We start from the raw sequence: 21,174 nt of genomic DNA, 5'->3' as shown, positions 1-21,174 counted from the left end.
ACCACTTTAACAAGGTGCCTCTTGACTCAGCAGTTTAACATTTACAAAAAGTGACCTGGGCAACATTCAGTTTCAAAGCTCTGCTTTATATCGCATAAAGGAGAGCCAGGGTGGTGCAGTGGTTAGAGTGCTGGACTAGGACTGGGGAGACCAGAGTTCAAATCCCCACATAGCCATAAAACTAGCTGGGTGACTCTGGGCCAGTCACTTCTCTCTCAGCCTAACCTACTTCACAGGGTTGTTGTGAGGAGAAACTCAAGTATGTAGTACACCGCTCTGGGCTCCTTGGAGGAAGAACGGGATATACAACGTAAATAATAATAATAGAATTTTTTTTATTTTAAATGTACACATTCATATGTATACATCTATTAATGATGACTGCACAGCAACCACTTTCTAAAAGTTTTATCTAAATGTGGTTGCAAAATGTATCTGAATTACATCTGTGAAGTTGATTTGTGCTTGTGTGTCCACATATGAAGTTGATATATGGTTTGTGTCCACATATGGCTGAACAGCAAGAACAAGATAATGTGCCTTACAAAATGCTGCATATGAAACACACAAGTGCCTAACTTTAGAAGGGGTGACAGCTCTATATTCCAATCCCTAAAAGCAGAGGCAGACACAGGAATGTTTTCTCTCATTACGATAATTATTTTTTAAAAATAGGATGTATCAACTGGCACTGCCTAAACAACCTTTTAAATTTGCCTCTCTAGTCTCAAGAGATCAAAAAATCTATTCTACTGCACTTTTCTATTGCCCATGTAACACAAATTATACATAAATTGCACAATTAAACTAGGCTCATTCTATTTGAATTTAATTATGCAGGAGGCAAAATTCAAAAAAAGTGTGTGGATCCCAAGTATTACTCTTCACACCATATTTACACTTTTTTAAAAAAGTTAGAAGAGTTATTGCAAGAGATAAGATTGTAGCCTACAATGCAAAATTTAACCATTTCATCATGATTTCTTCTAAGTAGTACAGGATACAGAGAGCTTTTTACTTCCCATTTCAATACCTGCCATTATTTTAAGTATGTGGTGCATTATTCTCTCAGTAACTGAATGTAAAAGATCCTTAACACATTAGTTTAACTCTGACTCAAGATGTATCTTTCATCTAGCTACAATTCAAAATAAATAGCTTTGAATTACTGTTATAAACTGGAACATGAACAGCATTAACCCGCCCACCCACACCAACTAGAATGTTGGGCAGAATAATCTCAGAATTGCTTGAAAACCTATATCCTGAATGTTCACCATTTAATATTTCTAAATCAGAGTTCTGTAACTGTAATTTAGTGTGATTTTCAACATCTAGCAGTATCATTTTTAACCAAATAGAATATCTAGTATTATTCCTATTTAATAATTTATAGTCCAAAAGATACAAGGAAAAATTATTCAGTGATTCTTTGCTATCTCAATTTTTCCTATCCTGAAAACATACAACGATTACAGCCATTTTTTCCTGCTTATTGCAACGCTTGATGTAGTCTACAATTCAGGTTTCAAAATATATGAAGCAATTTGTTGTGTGTCATCTACACCCACTGAGAAAAGATACATTTTAAATACTGCAATTAACAGGACTCAAATCAAATGAGACACAGAAACATGTTTTCACATTTAATGGAATGTTTGAATTTTAACACAAGCTATGGCTTCCAACAGTAGCTGAAGATTTTAAGAACTGCCCTTAAAAATAGCCTTGAGATAATGGAACTATTTATAAGTCGTTTTATAAAGAAAACATTTTCAAGTCTCTTTTTAAATAAAAATATAGCTACAAGCATAAATACAGGAATGCAACTTACAAAGAAGAAACTGAGAAGTAGCCCTATCTGCTCACAAGGGGCAATTCACTAATCACTGAATGAAGAATGAAGTCGGTGGATATCTAGATCACTCTTGAAACGTTAGAGATGGTAACTACTTAAATGCATACTCTTTTTGAAATTTGTACAAACGTAGCTTGTAAAAATACAATTATCTACAAAGAGTAAATATAAGTTATAAAATGTACTATTCTAAGTTAAGATAGTATAAACGGTTGATAGTATGTTACACACACGAATATTGACTGTTCGCATTCATAGTATGACACAACACTGTTTATTGCTTATGTCAAATATGCGAATGGATAGACTGAGGCCACTACAGTCCAACGCACTATTGGATCTAGTGGTCTATCATTTAAGTACTATATACGTAGTTGCTGGAAATGTGTATTAGTTTATTTTGCAAGTGTACACAATGTTATTCCAGATAGCAATTTCATTTCAAGAGTACCTGCAGTGCAGAGTCCTGAGACAGTGAATAGTGATCATGGACTCTTGTGCTGTGCATTAGATTTCAGTACTACTGCATTAATTTCAGATGTATGAGTTTGATGCAGCAAGTCATATTTTCACAGATGAACTAGCAGCACATTGTTCTGCAAACTATGGTGGCAATCCTTTACTCATACTGCTCACTTCAAGCTCCACTGAAATTAGTGTATTGTAGTGTGAACTGGTTTAGTATATTAACTTGTATTACTAGACACAGGACTGCACTAAGTACTCACAGGAGTGTCTTTTAAGTACAATTTCCAGCAAGTATAAATTCCAATGAAAATGGCTGTGCCAAACCCAATCTTAAACAGAATAGGTTTCCAATATAACCACCTTTTCCTTTTTTTTTCAACCTCGCTCAGCTTATGTTTCATCTGTTGCACCATCTGTGCTGTGTTAGCTTTTCTGTCCTCTCTCAGCCGTTTCCGAAAAGCACTATACACACAAAAAAAAGCCAAAAAAAACTTCAGTCAGTTGTACTTCATCTTCAAACACACACAATTTTGAGAGTGCAGGACTGACAGCAACACTGTACGATTAATAAAATCAATTTTAAGTTGCAGTATACCAGCTTAAACCTGGCTACTAAGATCTAGCCCATTGTGTGTGTTTTAAAAAGCACACACAGATGATTGTGAGATGATTTCCAGATGTGGGTACCTTTCAAATATAGTTTTTGTATATGTAGTTTGTACTCCGGTATCGGTAATGCACGTATGCACTCACACAGACACTTTGATTTGTTTTCGTTAATCATAGTTAGTCAACATGTCTGAATACCTAAATCATGGTAGTAAAAGGACTGCAGACTATGATTTGAAATGAGCTTTTATTAACATTAATGTTAATAAAAATGTTAAAGGTTAGATCTGGCATTGAGCAAAACACTGTTCAGGTCATTTCCCCTCTGCATTTAAGATGACAAACATATTGGTCTGAGATTTCTCTGCGCATGCCCTCTGGATCCAGAGCTTAGCATGGCAGCCACTGCCAACCAAACTAGTATATCTTTGGAATCTTGACCAGGATTAAGGCCTATAAATCAGTTTTAGCACCAATTATGGTTAAGCATTTTATCTGTATCAGGCTAGTAGGAAACATGTACTTTGGAAGTATTTTTTTAAAGGGACACTTCTTGCTTTTTTGAAAAACTCTCTAGAAACAAAATAAGTTCAACCTTTTCATCAGATAGAACAGATGAAAAAGGGCTCTTGGCGGCCACTGGCCAGTTTTCAAGTTATTATATGAACAGGATGCTTACATGTCAGCATTTGTATCAGCAGTATTTTGTACTGTAGAAGACAACTCAGCATCTATAATATCCTCAGTTTGCTCCTGATTTTCTAATCCCACACTGCTCCCATTGTATTTCTTGGTTGGTTGTTTAGTTAGATTTGGAGGAGAATGTCCAGAACTTGATGCTTGGTCCTCTTTTGAAAGTTCCTTCCACCGATTCTGAATGGAGAAGATAATTCATTTTATTAACAATCCAAATCCTTTCTGCTAACATCCCAGTTGTACTCTTTTGCACTTTGATACTTATGAAAATTATAGTAATGAATTTTTCTTATTTTTAATAGCAGCAGCAGTTTTCATCCTTAATTCTTCACAGCACCCACTGGAGAAACTACAGATTACACACAGGCGTTCTTGGTCCATTACAAGGAGCTTTAAATGCTTTCACTTATTCCAACAGTAAGATTGTGTTCCCCCATGCAAGGGGAAAACTTATGCTCATCTTGTTTCCTCATCAGGTGAACATGTACCACTATGACAGCTATCATAGCAAGATACAATATCCCTCTGAGCATTTAAGAAAATTTAGATCAGAAAGATTGGTTTGGTTTCATCACAATGTATACAAATATGCCTATATTTAAGATCATATGAAATGACAACTCCCCGTAACAGGCCAGGAATAACTTTTAAAAACATGGGGTGACACCATTTCCCTTAGCCTTGAACAAGTCTTACTCCAGTGTAAGGAAAACTATGTCACTATCCATGAGAAACACTTCATTGGGCTTTCTAGAAAAGATGCTGGAATCTTATGTGAAAACATAATAAAGGAACACAAGATGCTGGGCAGAAACTAAAGCCTAGAAGTAGCCAAACAGCTAGGCAGAAATATGTAAGTGGAGTATTTTATGCATTTTATATTTAGTATACTAGCAGTTAGCACCAAAATAGCAGAAATGAAGGAGCAGAGGACTGAGAGCAGGTTTTTATAATTAGAACAATTCAATTAACTAGCCCAGACATATTGCACATACCTGTCAGTTTTTACAGGGTGTACTTGCGTAAAGTCCTAGATGAGACAAATGAAGTTCAACCCAGGATCTCTAAGTTTATTCTGCAGTGTAATTTAGTATCAGATAGCAGAACATGATTCTCTCAGTATATTAATGCAATTGTTCAGAAAAGGCACAAAAAGTAGTCATACCAAACAAACAAAATTCACTGTTCTAAATCGATATGTGTAAAGTATGAAGACCAAATAGTTTAATCTTGTTCCATTAACAATTTTCTTATGGATTCTTCAGAGAACCAATTTAAAAAGCAGTCAAGTCATTCTAAACATTTACCTGTATTGTAGAATCACCCATTATATATTTTGCTCCTTCTATTACAGCCATATATGAAAATCTTAGCTGATCAGGGGTCTGAATAAGTCCCATTCGATATTTTCTCATATTTAATAATACTTGCTTAATGTCAACAGAAAATGGATCTTCTCTTTTTTCCATCTATAAAAGAAAAATATCAGTTAGTTTTGGTGGCCGAGTAACAGATCAGTAAAGTAGAAAATGCTTTCAAATAACATATTTTCATGCATGTATTTCAGCCACACAATATTTCACACACACAATACGAGCAGAATCCAGACTGCACTAGCATAGTGCTATTTGCTAACATAAAGACACTGTGCAAAGAAAATATTCTCTCTTCCCAACTAGTTCTTATGCTAAAAGATCCTGCTGCACAACCTCTAGTGCAACATGGGGCACTAGCTAATCATTGCCCAACCTCAATTGTATATATCCTGGAAAATATTTTCCAGTTGTGGTTGTGCAACACTGAGGGTAGTGCAAGCAACTTAAAGGCATGTATTTTCCTCACATTGTGCAAGCGCAGCACTGGTCTAGAACCTGCCCACTATTACGCCAAAGCAAAAGAAAAGAGTATAATCTCATAAATATCTGATATGTAAAAAGATGGCTGGGCCTCACTGACTCACTTGCTCTCTCAATGGTGAGTGTACCAATACTTATTGCTAAAAAAAAATGGAGCGCTAATATTTGGTGAACGTAGAGGTTCTAGCTCAAAATATCCCAATTATGAGAATGCCTGAAAACTCTCCCCTTAAAGTTCAAGTCATTAAATCTGCATCATAGCAGCAGCCAGAACAGAGGGAACAGAATATTGAACTGTCTTGAGTTTTTTCCTTTACACTTTTGAACCAGCCTCAGACTGGTGGAGGAAGTATTTGCAGCAACAGCTTACACAAAACAAGCTGCAACAATTCAGAGTGTTTAGGTCTTGTCTCTTCCACCTCAATTGTATCCCTGGTTGCAATCCTTTCCACCTCCTCCTATGGAAATTGGTGAAAGACAATCACTACTATGAATACAGTAAATATAACCCATCATATGTATTTTGTTGCTTAAAGATCTTTGGTTATTAGTTTTCATTAAACTAATTAAACACACACACCATTTTATATTTACACAGCTGAATTCCATTTGTCACAGTTCAACATAATAAAGTAGAGATTTTTATTCCAAATGAACATTTTTTTCCTGTCATCCAGAAGTAATTGTATGGCATTCTTGGCTGAGTATTTGGGTCAAACTTACCAAAACAAGACATGTGTCTACCAATAAAAATGTACCAGAGCGCCCTATTCCAGCACTACAGTGAATGACTGCAGGTCCATGCTCAGGATTCAGGGATCCAGATTCTCTCACTTTAAACAAGTAGTTGAGGAATGATGCTGGAGATTCAGGAACTCCAAAATCTGGCCATGTAGTATAATGAAAATGGAATATAATCCTGGATTCATGAATCTGGGAGAAAAAGGTTAAGATTTGATTTAATTATGTTACGTTACATTTGACATATTTGCAAAGAAGAGCTTGCAAACAAGTGGCATGCTCACCGATACAGAAGGCTGCCTAAAGCATAGTCCCTAGTTGTATGCAATCCAATTATAACTTCATTAAGTCAAAGCTCAACTCCTGGACACAGTTGGGCTTATGTTGGCAAATCTAACACTGTCCACCTGCAGTGGCATACTAGAGTTATTTCCCTTGATTCCTTGCCCCCATATACCCAAGTCTGAATTCTCACTTGTAACACCACCCAAAAGGATTGTGCTGTTGTCATCGACAAGTTGGCCAAGGTGACATATCCACTATCCCTACGAAGCACAAGCCAATAGCACTTCCCCACACAGGTGGTGTTGCTTTGCCCTCAGTCCAGCAAGGCTGTGTGGGATACAATGGCTATGGCAGACCGCTCCTTGCCACTGCAACCATGCAGGAGCCACCTGAGGAGGGGCTACCTGGCCCCGATCTGCTGCCACCTCCACGCCCAGCTCCTCGCCATCGAGACAGCACTGCGGCTGGCCACCGTGGGGGTCACCCTGCATAACCCGCTCTGCACTGAGCCTCAGTGTCCCCTGCCCCGGCAACGGCTCGGCAGTGGGCAACAGCCACCACGACAGCAGCTGCATGAACAGGACCAGCCCCAAGTAGCACACCAGCCCCGTGATGAGAAACAGGGAGGGGAAGGCTTGGGTGGGTTAGGTTGTCCCACCCCCTTGCTCCTGTTATCAGATGCACAGGGCATGGCTTGGAGGCACACACGCAAAGTGTGAGCGATGGAGGCCCCCTGGCTACTCTTTGTCCCCTGGCTACAAGGAAGCTCGCTACACCCAGCTCGCTACACCCGGAGAAACGGCATGGAATCAATCAAATTCACTTTCAAAATTGTTCAGTTTAAAATCAAGAACTTCAAAATTACCACCTGGACTGGAGTGGCAATATACTAGTGTTCAGGACAAAACCTAGACAAGCCTTTTCAAGCATGAATCAAATGTGTTCCAGAAACTTCAGAACTTGGCTACCTTCAGAAATCTGCTACCTTCTCCTCCTCTAGTCTCACATACAAGAATTGCAGAAGGGGATTACTTTTGTTATGTTGTAAAGTGTTGGAAGGAATGGGCAAATTGTATTCAAGAGAAACTGTAAAAAGAGTCATTTAATACTTGTCTGAAATAGTGCCCCAAAGCAGCCTGTTAAAATCAATTAAAATGTGATGGAGAGCCTAACCATGGAAAGAACTACAGCTTGTATTATTCTTTTCTTTGGTGGGGGGAGGCATCTTAATACATTGTTTTCTGTCTTAAATCTGACACAGTCTGCACCACTAACCACAATCGTTTTTATAACCATGTGAACAACAACCCAGCATGAGCTTCTAAACCATGAATTCAAAGAATTGTACTGCTGACAAGACAAAAAAGTGTTTTCAATATTGCTTTAGTACATGTCCATTCTTGGAACACATTTTGAAAAAACTTGAAGATTTAGATCACATTTTACCAAATTCCTATCATAAAAACCTTGATAGTTTCTCTTTCTATGCCCAACCACCTGATTTTTATGACACCACTTGCACCTTTGGGAAGAGTTCGTTTGGGAAAAATTCTCTACACTCACACTTTGGAAAATATAGGTCAAAAATACAAACTGGATCCTTTGTGACTACAAGGATCCATCAGGAGTATAACAGCTTGACATCTCTCCTTGCCTCCACCACCCCCACACACCCCCTGTGGGATTTTGTGCTCTAAGATGCCAAACACTTTCTTCACTCTATTCAAAGCCTAATTTTGAGAGAGAGAAAGAGAGAGAGCGCTCTCCTTTGATTTCTGTAATCTGAGGGATACAGCCTTTCAGGTAAATTCCATGTTATAAAGACAGAGCTTTGAAATGCCTATGAAAAATGTAAACTACTAAGACCTGATTTTAAGGCTCCCCAGCACCCGTCTCCAAACTCCATTTTAAGCAGTCCATTTGCTGATGCACATGCATGTTCAATTTCCTTTCAGGAGCTCCTGACTTCTACTAACAGAAAGAGCCGGTCACATCTTCCCAATGCCCTGCCCCATCAGTCCTTGACAAGTAGAGCTTTGTAGATACTCATGTTTGTTACTAAAAATAAGTTGCGCTTCAATTCTAAACTCATTTGCAAAGCTGAAAATTAGATGTTTTATAGGTTTATAGACTAACGGTATGTGAAGGCAGACTCATTTATTATTGCCATACTGATGGCATAATAAAGTTAGATTAGCCAAGCAAACAAGTGCACACAACTTAACTGAGCCCTGTTTTAAGCTTAAAAACCACCGAGGGAAAATATTTTGGGATTTTTGAATATCTATATTGAAAACATCCCAAAAAACATGAAGAACCCTAACTCTCGTACCCCTTCACCATTTTATGAGTAAAGGAATAATAAAATTTCTTTTTTTGCCAGAATTGGTTCCTATTTATAAAAGCATTCGAGGTTTTGTAACTTGCCCATCTCCTCCATCTTTTCCTTTAGGTTCAAGTCAGTTTACTAGAACTCAAGCCATAACCTGTTTTTACTATTGAGGCTCAATAGATTGTCTCTGAGTCCCTTTTTAGCTAGAACCAAGTAACTATAAACAGTCTTCTGTAGCCTTCAAAACTCTATGCAAAAAGGAGCTTCCTCTTAAGGCAGCAGCAAGCTTAATATATCGTTTCTGAAAGTGGAAAAACCCACACTTCACATCTTTTGCTGTTACTCAGTCTCATGGTAAAGACAGCCCATACTCACAGTATCCATTGAGTCCTTATCTTAACTAACTGCATCCTGATTGGGTTAGGAAAGACAGACTGTGAGCTTACTAGGACAGGGACTCTTCTCATTGTGTGTATAGTGCCATGTAGGCAAGTGATACTAGATAAGACACATTAGCATTGAAACTTTTAGAAGAAGCCCCTTACACTTGCATAAAGACGCCTTCTTCTTCCTCAAGAAGCTTCTGCAGATAAAGTGCCAGTCTGTATACTGCTCATTATAACATGCAGCAAATCTTTTTGATAGAGGCTTCTGGCACAGAAAATACTGGCTTGGCTCTACAGCTAACTAGCCACTTGACAATCAGTGCTGAGCTGACCCTCAAAAGCGACTATCATAGTAATGCAGACAATTTTGTACTGATTTCAGAATACACATACTGGCTTATATCTGCACATGATATAGAAAACTGCATGTGAGGAACACACCCACGCATAATTTGAAGCAACTCTACAGCTGCTTGTACTTTCTGAAAATATATCCCTGAGGATTCTGTAACCATTAAGGACATATTTTTGAAAGGCAAAGGTAGCTACAGTGAAGAAGTCACTAAACATTACCCCTCTCCTCTATGTACAGAAGCATTATTTGAGTAAATACCCCTATATTAAAACAACCTTTCCATAAAGATATTAGAAACTATGTGCATAATTTTGATAAAAGCTTACATTGGTATTTTCTAGCTGAAGCTGACGTACTGTATAGTATGATTTTACATCTTCAGATTTTAGCCTCACACAAAATCCTGTTTCGCTGAACATCATTAGTTCCTCTTGTTTTGCTGGCCAGTACTGTGCACATTTTACCTAATTTGTAAAATAAGAATATTATGGTAAGAATGTGTCATGTATATTGATTCAAGAATTACAGAAGAGAAAACTGGCATCATAGCCTTATTCAGGTGCACACAAGCTAGTCTTATATTTCCAGAAGGGTTAAGGCAAGTATTAACCCAGTCTCCCAGAGTGAGAAAGAACAGGCTGCTCACCTGTAACTTACGATCTGGTAGAGATCCATTGACATTCATAAATATGGATAATGAATCTGGGCAGGACCCTCGCGGTAGAATGCCACAGTTCGAGGCAACCAAGCCCCGCCCCCATAGCGTGCTATTTAAAGGGCAGGCCAGACACCATGTTGCCATAATCTTCAGTTCTTCGACAACCGCCATGGAGAACGATCATCCGGAATCAGGTGAGTTCATCATCGCAAGGTAATAGCATGCACACTCAGTACGCACACAGCGTAGTATTACTGCAGAGGGGTGATCTGGGAGGCTTTTCTGGATGTAGACAGACCTCTACCAGATCATGTTATAGGTGAGCAACCTGTTTATCTGGATCGAGATCCATAAGAATGGATGTTTAGCTAACTCCCAAGAGGAGGAGAATGCAGTAGTAGTTATTTTAACATCCGCTTCAAACACTTCTCCCAAAACTCGCCTCAGCAGCATAGCGCACGTCTATGGCATAATTCTTGATGGAAGGTAACTTAGTGGACCAAGTTGCTGCTTTACAGATATATGTGTGACGGTTACCCCTGATAGGTGTGCAGCTGATGAAGTGCAGGCATGGGCAGAGTGGGCCTTGATTGCTTCAGGTGGTTGAACATTCTGTGCCCTGTATGTAAGCAGGATAAGCTCAATTATCCATCTGGACATTCTTTATCTGGAAATGCAGGAGCCTCACACAGAGCCCCTGTATGCTACAAATCAACACTTGGTGGATCTGAGGTCCTTGGTGCAATCCAGGTAATATAAAAACGCCCTCTGCACATCCAAGGAGTACATTGCACATTCTAAAGGCATATATGGATCTTTGAACATAGGGAGAACAATGTCCTTGGTTTAGGTGGAAGTCAGACACCTAAGAAAATCTGGATCTCTATGTATTAGCACTCTATCGAGGGAGATTCTGGTGTATGGTGAATCAATATGCAATGCTGTCAATTCACTAATGCTTTTAGCCATAGTTATGGCAAGCAAGAACACAGTTTTCAAAGTCACTAAATTATTTTTATTTATTAATTTATTTAACATATTTTTATACTGCCCAAAACTTACGTGTCTGGGCAGTTTACAACAAAATAAAAACAAAAAGTAAAACATTAGTTAAAACAAAAACAAAAAGTTTAACACATTACAACAATTTAAAGATTTTAAAACAGTATTTTAAAACCGCATTAAAACCATTAAAATAATATTAATCAAAAGACTGGGTGAACAGATGTGTCTTTAAAGACTTTTTTAAAGCTGTCAGAGATGGGGAGGCTCTTATTTCACTAGGGAGCACATTCCAAAGCCTCGGGGCAGCAGCAGAGAAGGCACACCCATGAGCGTCCACCAGACAAGCCAGTGGCAAATGCAGACGGACCTCTCTAGATTATCTCAGTGGGGTCCAGAACAAAGAAGATGTTCGCTTAAATACTCAGGGCCCAAGCAGTTTTGGGTTTTATAAGTTATAACCAACACTTTGTATTTTGCCCGGAAACATATCGGCAGCCAGTATAGCTCCTTCAATACAGGAGTAATATGGTCTCTCCGAGATGACCCAGAGACCAGCCTGGCTGTGCATTCTGGACCAACTGTAGTTTCCGGACTACATACAAGGGCAGCCCCACATAGAGCACACTGCAGTAATCCTGTCTGGAGATTACCAGCAGATGTACCACTGTTTTGAGGTAATTCACCTCAAGAAACAGACACAGTTGATGTATCAGTCGAAGCTGATAGAAGGCACTTCTGGCCACTGCCTCAATCTGGGAAACCAGGGAGAGGCTTGGATCTAGAAGCACCCGTGGACTGCATACCTGTTCCTTCTGGGGAAGTGTAGAACAGGCAGATCAAAATAGTCTCTTGAGTTCCAACCCTGCACAATGAGTATCTCCGTCTTATCTGGATTCAGCCTTAGTTTGTTATCCCTCATCCAGCCTATCACCGACTCCGGGCAGGCATTTAAGGAGATTATGCCCTTTCCTGATGATGCTGACATGGAGAAATAGATTTAGGTGTCATCAGCATACTGATAGCACCCTGCACCAAATCTCCTGATGATCTCTCAGCGGTTTCATGTAGATATTAAACAACATCAGAGAAAATATGGAGCACATCATACAAAAGTTTAGATGTTGAAGAACAGCAGTCTCCAAGAGACACCATTTGGAACCTGCCCAAAAGGTAGAAGCGGAACCACTGCAAAGCAGTGCCTCCAACTCCCAACCCACTCAGACGCTCCAGAAGGATACTATGGTCAATAGTATCAAAAGCCGCCGAGAGGTCCAAGAGGACTAACAGACTCATGCTTCCTCTGTCCATTTCCAATTGGAGATCATCCATCAGGCCCACCAAGGCAGTTTCCACCCCACAGCCAGCCTGAAAGCCAGTTTGAAATGCGCCAAGATAATTAGTTTCCTCCAAGACTGCCTGGAGCTGGGAGGAACTTAACATTAGCAGAACTCATAGGTTCAAACAGGGTTTTGGTTAATGTCCAAAAGGATATGCTCCACAGTTTGACGGCAGTGCATATGGTACACCAGCCAGCGTGGTGTAGTGGCTAGAGTGCTGGACTAGGACTGGAGAGACCCGAGTTCAAATCCCCATTCAGCCATGAAAACTAGCTGGGTGACTCTGGGCCAGTCACTTCTCTCTCAGCCTAACCTACTTCACAGGGTTGTTGTGAGGAGAAACCTAAGTATGTAGTACACCACCCTGGGCTCCTTGGATGAAGAGCGGGATATAAAACATAAAACAAACAAACAAACAAAATATGGGTGGATGTAAATTCATTAGGCCTTCTAGGAAAGCTTTACCATCGGAGGGGGGGGAATATCTTCCCATCACAGCCTAGGGGTCATGAAGATAGCGCTTCCAGATGCACCTTTATAGACACATTAGCCAACCCTTGCATTTTTAGATCAGTCAGGTAGAGGAGCACATCACTGATTGTGGCCTTGTCGGGTTGAAGACCATGCCTCCTTGCGTAGAATTTGAAGTGGAGCCATTTGTCCCTTAATTCTGTCTGGTGGAAGACTTTCTTTGGTTAAGAAGGATCTTACTCAAAGTCGATTTGCTATGCTCTTAGGTGGAGTGTGAGAACATCTGGACACAGTACACTGCTATTGTCTAGTGTTAGGTGATCTACCTCTTGTGGCAGCCTTTGGTACCAATTCCCTGACAGTTTGAGTACTTGCAACTTGTGCAAACTATGGTTGTCTTGGCCATCATGGAGTCATGACAATACCCAATGTTGGGGCAGTCAGAAGGCAGGCAGCCACTTGGCTGATCAGCGGTCACGGAGCAAACATATATGGGATCTCCTGATGCCAATCCAGCTGGAAGGCATCTGCCAGTGATCATGGATCGTGACCTGCCATGGAACAGATAGCTAGCAGATAGACAGAACAGATAGCATAGAACAGATAACTCTGTGTATTGCACAGAGTGCCACATGTACGACTATTTGCCCCATGGGCAGAAATCATGGGTGTGTGCTTGCTGCAAGGAGCTCCTGGCTCTCAGGGAACAAATCCATTCCCCCGAGACCAAGGTGGCGGATCTGGAGAAGCTCAGAGAGACAGAGAGGCATGTGGACGAGACCTTCAGGGATGTGATAGAGGCATCCCACTTCAGGGCTGGTAGCTCCTCTGCTGTCAGGGAGAATGAAGGTCTTGGGCAAGGAGAACATCGATCTGAGGAAAAGGGAAATGCTCCTTTAGAACGGACCCCTTCCATGGATGATGAGCCCATATCCTCTCGCACAGCGGATACTCCTATGGGGGGTGGTGGCCTCCTTGTAGTGGGTGATTCGATCATTAGGGGGATAGAGAGATGGGTTTGTGACCCGCGTGTTTGACCGCACGGTGACTTGCCTGCCTGGTGCGAAGGTTGCGGACATTACGCAGCGTCTAGACAGGCTCCTAGGCAGTGCTAGGGAGGAGACAGCTGTCATGGTGCACGTCGGCACCAACGATGTGGAGAAATGCAGTCGGGAGGTCCTGGAAGCCAAATTTAGGCTGATAGGTAGCATTTTGAAGTCCAGGACCCCCAAGGTAGCATTCTCAGAAATGCTACCTGTTCCACGTGCAAGTACAGTGAGACAGGCAGAGCTGAGGAGTTTCAATGCGTGGATGAGACGGTGCCGGGAGGAGGGCACTGGGACACATTTGTTAGGCACTGGGACACATTTTGGGGCAAGCAAGGCCTGTACAAAAGGGACGGGCTGCACTGGAACCAAGATGGAACCAGACTGCTGGCGCTTAAAATCAAAAAGGTTGCAGAGCAGCTTTTAAAATGACACCTGGGGAACAGCCAATGGGAGCTGGGCAGTATCCCGTTTGGCAAAAGCCATCCTTTAAAGTGTGAGGCTGCAAAGAATACAGATAAAATAGATAGGGACAGAGCAGAACCGCATAAAGAGCAGACAGGAGCCTGTGCTAGCAGGTCAAAGAGTCAAAAGAATAGCATACATCAGGGGAGAGATTCAGTGTATAGATGCTTGTATGCCAGTGCCAGAAGCCTCCAATCCAAGATGGGTGAGCTGGAGTGCTTGGTTGCTAACGCAGAAATAGATATAGTGGGCATAACAGAAACATGGTGGAACAGTGAGAACCGGTGGGACACTGTTATCCCTGGGTATAAACTTTATAGAAAGGACAGGGAGGGGCGCCTTGGAGGAGGGGTAGCACTGTATGTTAAAGAAGGAATAGAATCTAACAAGCTTGAAAACCTAGGTGAACTGGAGTCCTCCACAGAAACCCTGTGGGTGACTATACAAGGCCGGAAAGGGAACGTGCTACTGGGGACGTGCTATCGCCCTCCGGATCAAAATGCTGACAGTGACTGGGAGTTGCAGGAAGAAATCAGGGAGGCGTCAAGGAGAGGCAGGGCTGTAATTATGGGTGATTTCAACTACCCACACTTAGACTGGGTAAATTCACATTCAAGTCAGGACACAGAGGTCAAATTTCTAGATACGCTAAATGACTGTGCCCTAGAACAGTTGGTCATGGAACTGACTAGAGAGAAGGTGACCTTGGATCTAATTCTGAGTGACACCCAGGACCTGGTACGTGATGTCAGTGTCATCGACCCTTTAGGGAACAGTGACCACAGTGCCATCAAATTCAGCATTCATGCGGGGAGAGAATCACCAAGGATGTCTACCACAGACATTTTGAATTTCAGAAGAGGAAACTTCTCCAAAATGCGGAGTATGGTGAAAAGAAAGCTGAAAGGGAAAATCAGGAGAGTCACTTCACTCCAGAGTGCATGGAGTTTACTCAAAACCACAATACTAGAAGCCCAGTTAGATTGTATACCCCCCAAAGGAGGAAAGGTACCACTAAGTCCAGCAGGATGCCAGCAGGGTACCATCAAGGAAGCCATAAAAGGGAAAAAGACTTCCTTCCAAAATTGGAAGGCCTGTCCAAACGAAGAGAACAGAAAGGAACACAAACTCTGGCAAAAGAAATGCAAAGTGACAATAAGGGAGGCAAAAAGAAAGTTTGAGGAACATTTAGCCAAAAGTATCAAGGGGAATAACAAAAACTTCTTTAAGTACATCAGAAGCAGGAAACCTGCCAGGGGAGGCGGTTGGGCCATTAGACAATGAGGGAGTGAAAGGGATTATTAAGGAGGATATGGAGGTTGCAAAGAAACTGAATGAGTTCTTTGCATCTGTCTTCACGGCAGAGGATACTGAGCATATACCTGTTCCTGAACCAGGCTTTTTAGGGATGGAGGCTAGAGAGCTGAGTCAGATAGAAGTGACAAGGGAAGATGTTCTAAACTGTCTGGAAAAACTGCAAACTAACAAATCACCAGGGCCGGATGGCATCCATCCAAGAGTCCTCAAAGAACTCAAATGTGAAATTGCCAACCTCCTTGCTAAAATATTTAATTCATCCCTGAAATTGGGCTCTGTACCAGAGGACTGGAGAGTAGCAAATGTAACACCGATTTTCAGAAAGGGATCCAGGGGCAATCCGGGAAATTACAGGCCAGTTAGCCTAGCGTCCGTTCCAGGCAAATTGATGGAAAGCATCCTCAAGGATAAAATTGTAAAGCACCTAGAAGAACAGGCCCTGCTGGGAGTGAGCCAGCATGGCTTCCGCAAAGGTAAATCTTGCCTCATCAACCTTTTGGAGTTCTTTGAGAGTGTCAACGAGTGTGTGGATCAAGGTGATCCAGTTGACATAGTATACCTGGACTTCCAAAAAGTTTTCAACAAAGTTCCTCATCAAAGACTCCTGAGGAAATTTAGCAGTCACAGGATAAGGGGACAAGTACATGTGTGGATTGCTAACTGGTTGAAAGACAGGAAACAGAGGGTAGGGATAAATGGAGAGTTTTCACAGTGGAGGGAAGTAAGAAGTGGGGTCCCACAGGGATCTGTACTGGGACCGGTGCTTTTTAAATTTATTCATAAATGATCTAGAAGCAGGGGTAAGCAGAGAGGTGGCCAAATTTGCAGATGATACCAAACTCTTTCGGGTAGTGAAATCCAAAATGGATTGTGAGCAGCTCCAAAAGGATCTCTCCAAACTGGGGGAGTGGGCGACAAAATGGCAAATGCGGTTCAATGTTAGCAAGTGTAAAGTGATGCACATTGGGACGAAAAACCCCAACTTCAAGTATATGCTGATGGGATCCGAGCTGTCGGTGACGGACCAGGAGAGAGAGAACTGAGTGAAGTTTATCCCTGTAAGTATCAGGGTTGTTCTGAACTCTATGGCATAGCCTAAAAATATAATCTTCAGGATCCATCAGTCTGTTATGTGGAGCTATGCGGGGGTATGGTGTGTCAGCTTGATCTTGGACACTGGCAGGAGAATATAGTTCATGAGTACGGTATTGTCCCTCACTTGCCAAGATGCTGAGGCCCCTGGTGGCAGGAAGGGAGAGGAGTATAGAGATGACAGTGGGTGGACTTGAACCTCAAACGTGTTTCTGAGACTCAGTCTGCTTCATACATTGGGATAGAGTAGATTTCCGCTTGCAGTGAAAGGGGTATTTATGATAAGGTTGGTATTATTTCCTAAAGTAATGGCGCTCCTGTTGTCTGAATGTGGACTTGTGTTTGAAGGAGGGACGGTATTTGGAGCCATAGGAAGAGGTATATGCTGACGTGGTGGAAGTCTTAGCAATAATCTTAGATTTTCTTCTTTTTCTCCATCATGCAGTTGATGTCCTCACTAAAAAGTTCCTTAATATTGAAAGGTAAGCCCTCAATTCTCTCTTTCATATTGCCCTGCAGGTAGGTGGAGCGAAGCCAGGCATGTCTCCGTAGGGAGATTGCAACTGCCAAGGAGCATGATTCGGACTTGGCCAGATGCTTGGCAGTGCTCAACTGATGGCGTTTGAGTGCTGCTGATTTATTTAATGTTTGTTAGAAGTACTTTTTAAATTTTTCCTAGGATAGGACCTCCAAGGCATTTTGCCATGCAGGCGGAACAGTTTGCTATCTTGACGATAGGCATGAGGTGGGATAAGTCTTTCTTCCCAAAATATCCATTTTTCTCCCCTGACTGCAGGTGTAGTTAGAGGTTGATTAAGTGGCGCAGTCAATAACCAGGGAATTGGGAGCAGGCTGTTTCAGAAGGTATCATTGTCTTTTCCCTAAACCCGATATAAGCTTTCCAGTCAATCAGAAGTGGGGGTTGAAGTATGGATTACTTCCCACACACACTGTGCAGCCCTTGAAATGACTGGGAGAACTGGCAGAGCCATGGGTTGAGTTGATTCAGACTTAGCCATAAAATTATAGATAGGGCCATCTATAGTGACCTGTTGGGACTTAAGATCAAGTCCTTGCGCTTTAGCCATTTCCCTAATGTGATGGTGGTACGCTCTCATCTCCTCATTAGGGGAGATGTGGGTGGTTGGAGGTATGGACTAGAGGATCTGCCCTGTTTTCTGGATTATCTGGATTGGATTCAAGGTCAGAAGAGCCATGGTAATCCAGTGAAGGTGGTACATATGTGTCTCGATAGTGTTTGTGTCCCCACCTCTAGGATTCCAGAAACAGTCTATGCAGCTGCATCTTTTAAATCTGACAGGTGGCCAGGCAGTCGTCTGTGTTGCCACTGAAACCGTCTTTATAGCAGGCTGTGATGGTCAGACCAAAGCATCATCTTCAGCTAGGGTTGGTATGGTTCTAAATGGAGTCACATATGTTGTCTGTGGCAGAAAAGGTTTAGCCAGTGATGATTTCCAGGCAATTATGATTTTTTGGAAATCATAAGGGAAACCGGAAGAACTGTTTCCCAAAGGCACCAAAGCCAGTGTCACCCTCGTCATTTATGAATGTGCAAAGCCACATCAATGGCACGGTGAGGAGTCTGCTAAATGGGCAGCAGTCAGTGCACCCATTGCCAGAGTATGGTCGATTAATGGCTGTGCTGCAACCAATTCCCTAGGAGTTTCAACCTCCAAACATCGTGGAGGGAAACCTTTAAACATGCATATTGAAGGACTGCTGGAGTTGCACTCGAGTATAGAAAACAAGGTGTGAGCGGTGGTAGGATCCATCACTACAACCTTTCATCCTCATTGACATCTAAAGTCAGTATTGGGGCTTGGCATAGTGGACTCACCAACCTCAGTGCTCAGAGCATTGGCGTGTTTAAAGTAGAAAGCTGAACTTGTGCTCTTGGAGTTGATGGAATTCGGGTTGACATCGATGGGGTCTTTTGATGTTGATCTGGCGGTGTCAGAGCCAAAGAGTCTATTGGAGCGGGAGACAACAAGCAGGCTCTCGATGTGGACAATCTCGGCAGCGATGTGCAGTTGACAGAAGTCCCTCTGCTTCTCCAATGATGGCTGATCCTTCCCAGTCAAGGTCCTTGATGCCAAGCAAGGTTGAGGATTTCAAAGGCAGTGTCTTCAGGCACAACAGGGACGGTGTCCTTTCCTTTGCCCAGTCCATTGTCTTGGATTTCGTTGGTCATGGAGAAGAAGACACAGCATCCAATCCCAACTGTTTCATTTTCTACTTCAAACGCTCCAGTGTAGAAGTGGGAGTGAACTTCGAAGAAATCTTTAGTCATGTGCACGGACCGGTTCGGAGGCCATTCAAAGGCCTCCAGACCGGTCCGGATACAGGGTGGTTTTGGTTCGGGAAGATGGGGTGGGGGGGTTCCAATCAAGATGGGGGGGGCTTTACTTGCCCCTCCCAACAAAGGCACCGTATTCTTTTGAGCAATTGGGCGGCAGGATATCTCCCTGCCGCCCGCTTCAATCCCCGCTTGGCGCGGCGCGGCTCCTCCTTTCCTATACAGAATCGGGCGGCAGGATAGCTCCGTCCCTGCCGCCCCCTACAAAGCCCCGCTCGGCTGGAGACTGCCCCCTTCAAGCCCCCTGCCGCCCCCAAGAAGACCCCTGCTGCCCCTTGCAATGTCTTCCCATTGCAAGAGGACGGCAGGAGAACTCCCTGCCGTCCCCTTCCCCTTTGCCGGCTGGGCTGCGTGCGCAAAAGGCTTCCTAGAAGCCATTTGCAGCCCAGCCGGCAAAGGGGACGGAAACGGGCGGTGGGAGAAAACCCTGCCGTCCCCTTTGCCAGCTGGGCTGCAAATGGCTTCTAGGAAGCCTTTTGCGCACGCAGCCCAGCCAGCGAAGGGGGCAGCAGGGAGTTCTCCTGCCATCCTCTTGCAATGGGAAGACATTTAGCAAGAAGGGGGCGGCAGGGGTCTTCTTGGGGGCTGCCGCCAGCTGAGCGGGGCTTTGTAGGGGGCGGCAGGGACTGGGAGCTATCCTGCCGCCCGATTCTGTATAGGAAAGGAGGAGCCGAGCCACGCCGAGCGGGGATTGAAGCGGGCGGCAGGGAGATATCCTGCCGCCCGATTGCTCAAAAGAATACGGTGCCTTTGTTGGGAGGAGTAAGTTAAGCCCCCCTTATCTTGATTGGAACACCCCACCCCAGTGCCGGACCGCAGCTCCACGGTTCCGTGCACACCCCTAGAAATCTTCAGGATCCGAAAGGATGCCAATGGTTGCGTTTGAAGCCTACTCTCTACATAAGAGGTGAAAGCCCGAGAGCATAGCAAACAAAGCATAGCAGACCAAGGTAGCAAACAGGGCATTGGAGTATTGTGGGAAGTGTGAGGGGGAGCCTTGAACAAGTCCCTGTGATCACAAGGAGCCCGGTGGAGAAGGTAAACTAAGTACAAATCCCTTCCTCATATAAGTACTGATCCTTCCCTCATATTCCTGAAAAAGGCTGTTTGGACAGTTAAATAGCTGACCAATACAGATGAGACCTATCCTTCTAAAAAACTATCTCTAAATACTGTAAACAGTCAACAAAACCAGATATGAAGATAGAAAGACAGCAGGGGAGGGGGCACTTCCCAGTGCATTGCACAGAGTGTCACATGTATGACTGTTTGCTCCATGGGCAAAAGTCATGGGTGTGTGCTTGGTGCAAGGAGCTCCTGCCTCTCAGGGAACAAGTTCGTTCCCTTGAGAACAAGGTGGTGGAATTGGAGAAGTCCAGAGAGACAGAGAGGCATGCAGACAAGACCTTCAGGGACGTGGTAGAGGCATCCCACTCCAGGGCTGATAGCTCCTCTGCTCTCAGGGAGAATGAAGGTCTTGGGGAAGGAGGACATCCGTCTGAGGAAGAGGAAAATGCTCCTTTAGAATGGACCCCTTCCGTGGAAGATGAGCCCATATCTTATCGCACAGAGGATACTCCTCCGGGGTGTGTGTGTGAGGGCCTCCTTGTAGTGGGCAAATCAATCATTACAGGTATAGAGAAATGGGTTTGTGACCCACGTGTTGACCACACGGTGACTTGCCTGCCTGGTGCAAAGGTTGCGGACATCACACAGAATCTAGATAGACTGTTGGGCAGTGCTGGGGAGGAGACAGCTGTCATGGTGCACATTGACACCAATGATGTGGGGAAATGTAGTCGAGAGGTCCTGGAAGCCAA

The 21,174-nt window shown here is 43.1% G+C and overlaps 1 protein-coding gene across 9 annotated transcripts in view; it reads right to left on the bottom strand.

Moving 5' to 3' along the window:
• The window catches only part of PTPN2 (protein tyrosine phosphatase non-receptor type 2), a 56,933-nt gene that overhangs the window by 2,344 nt on the left and 33,415 nt on the right, over positions 1-21,174 (bottom strand). For 6 of the 9 annotated variants that reach the window (XM_053244719.1, XM_053244723.1, XM_053244720.1 and 3 more), the window contains 5 exons: positions 9,913-10,050; positions 6,211-6,420; positions 4,939-5,100; positions 3,615-3,808; positions 2,587-2,788 (listed from right to left, as the gene is read on the bottom strand). In XM_053244719.1, coding sequence (XP_053100694.1) covers positions 2,587-2,788; positions 3,615-3,808; positions 4,939-5,100; positions 6,211-6,420; positions 9,913-10,050 — 906 coding nt within the window. Of the gene's footprint in view, positions 1-1,834; positions 2,789-3,614; positions 3,809-4,938; positions 5,101-6,210; positions 6,421-9,912; positions 10,051-21,174 lie in introns of all 9 variants that reach the window. The other 3 variants (XM_053244724.1, XM_053244721.1, XR_008305988.1) reach the window with 2 other exon arrangements.

This window comes from Hemicordylus capensis, chromosome 4 (assembly GCF_027244095.1).
Source record: "Hemicordylus capensis ecotype Gifberg chromosome 4, rHemCap1.1.pri, whole genome shotgun sequence".
NCBI classification, from domain to species: Eukaryota; Metazoa; Chordata; class Lepidosauria; order Squamata; family Cordylidae; genus Hemicordylus; species Hemicordylus capensis.
Note: the sequence above shows the minus strand (reverse complement) of the source record. Positions and strands in the feature narration are given on the sequence as shown.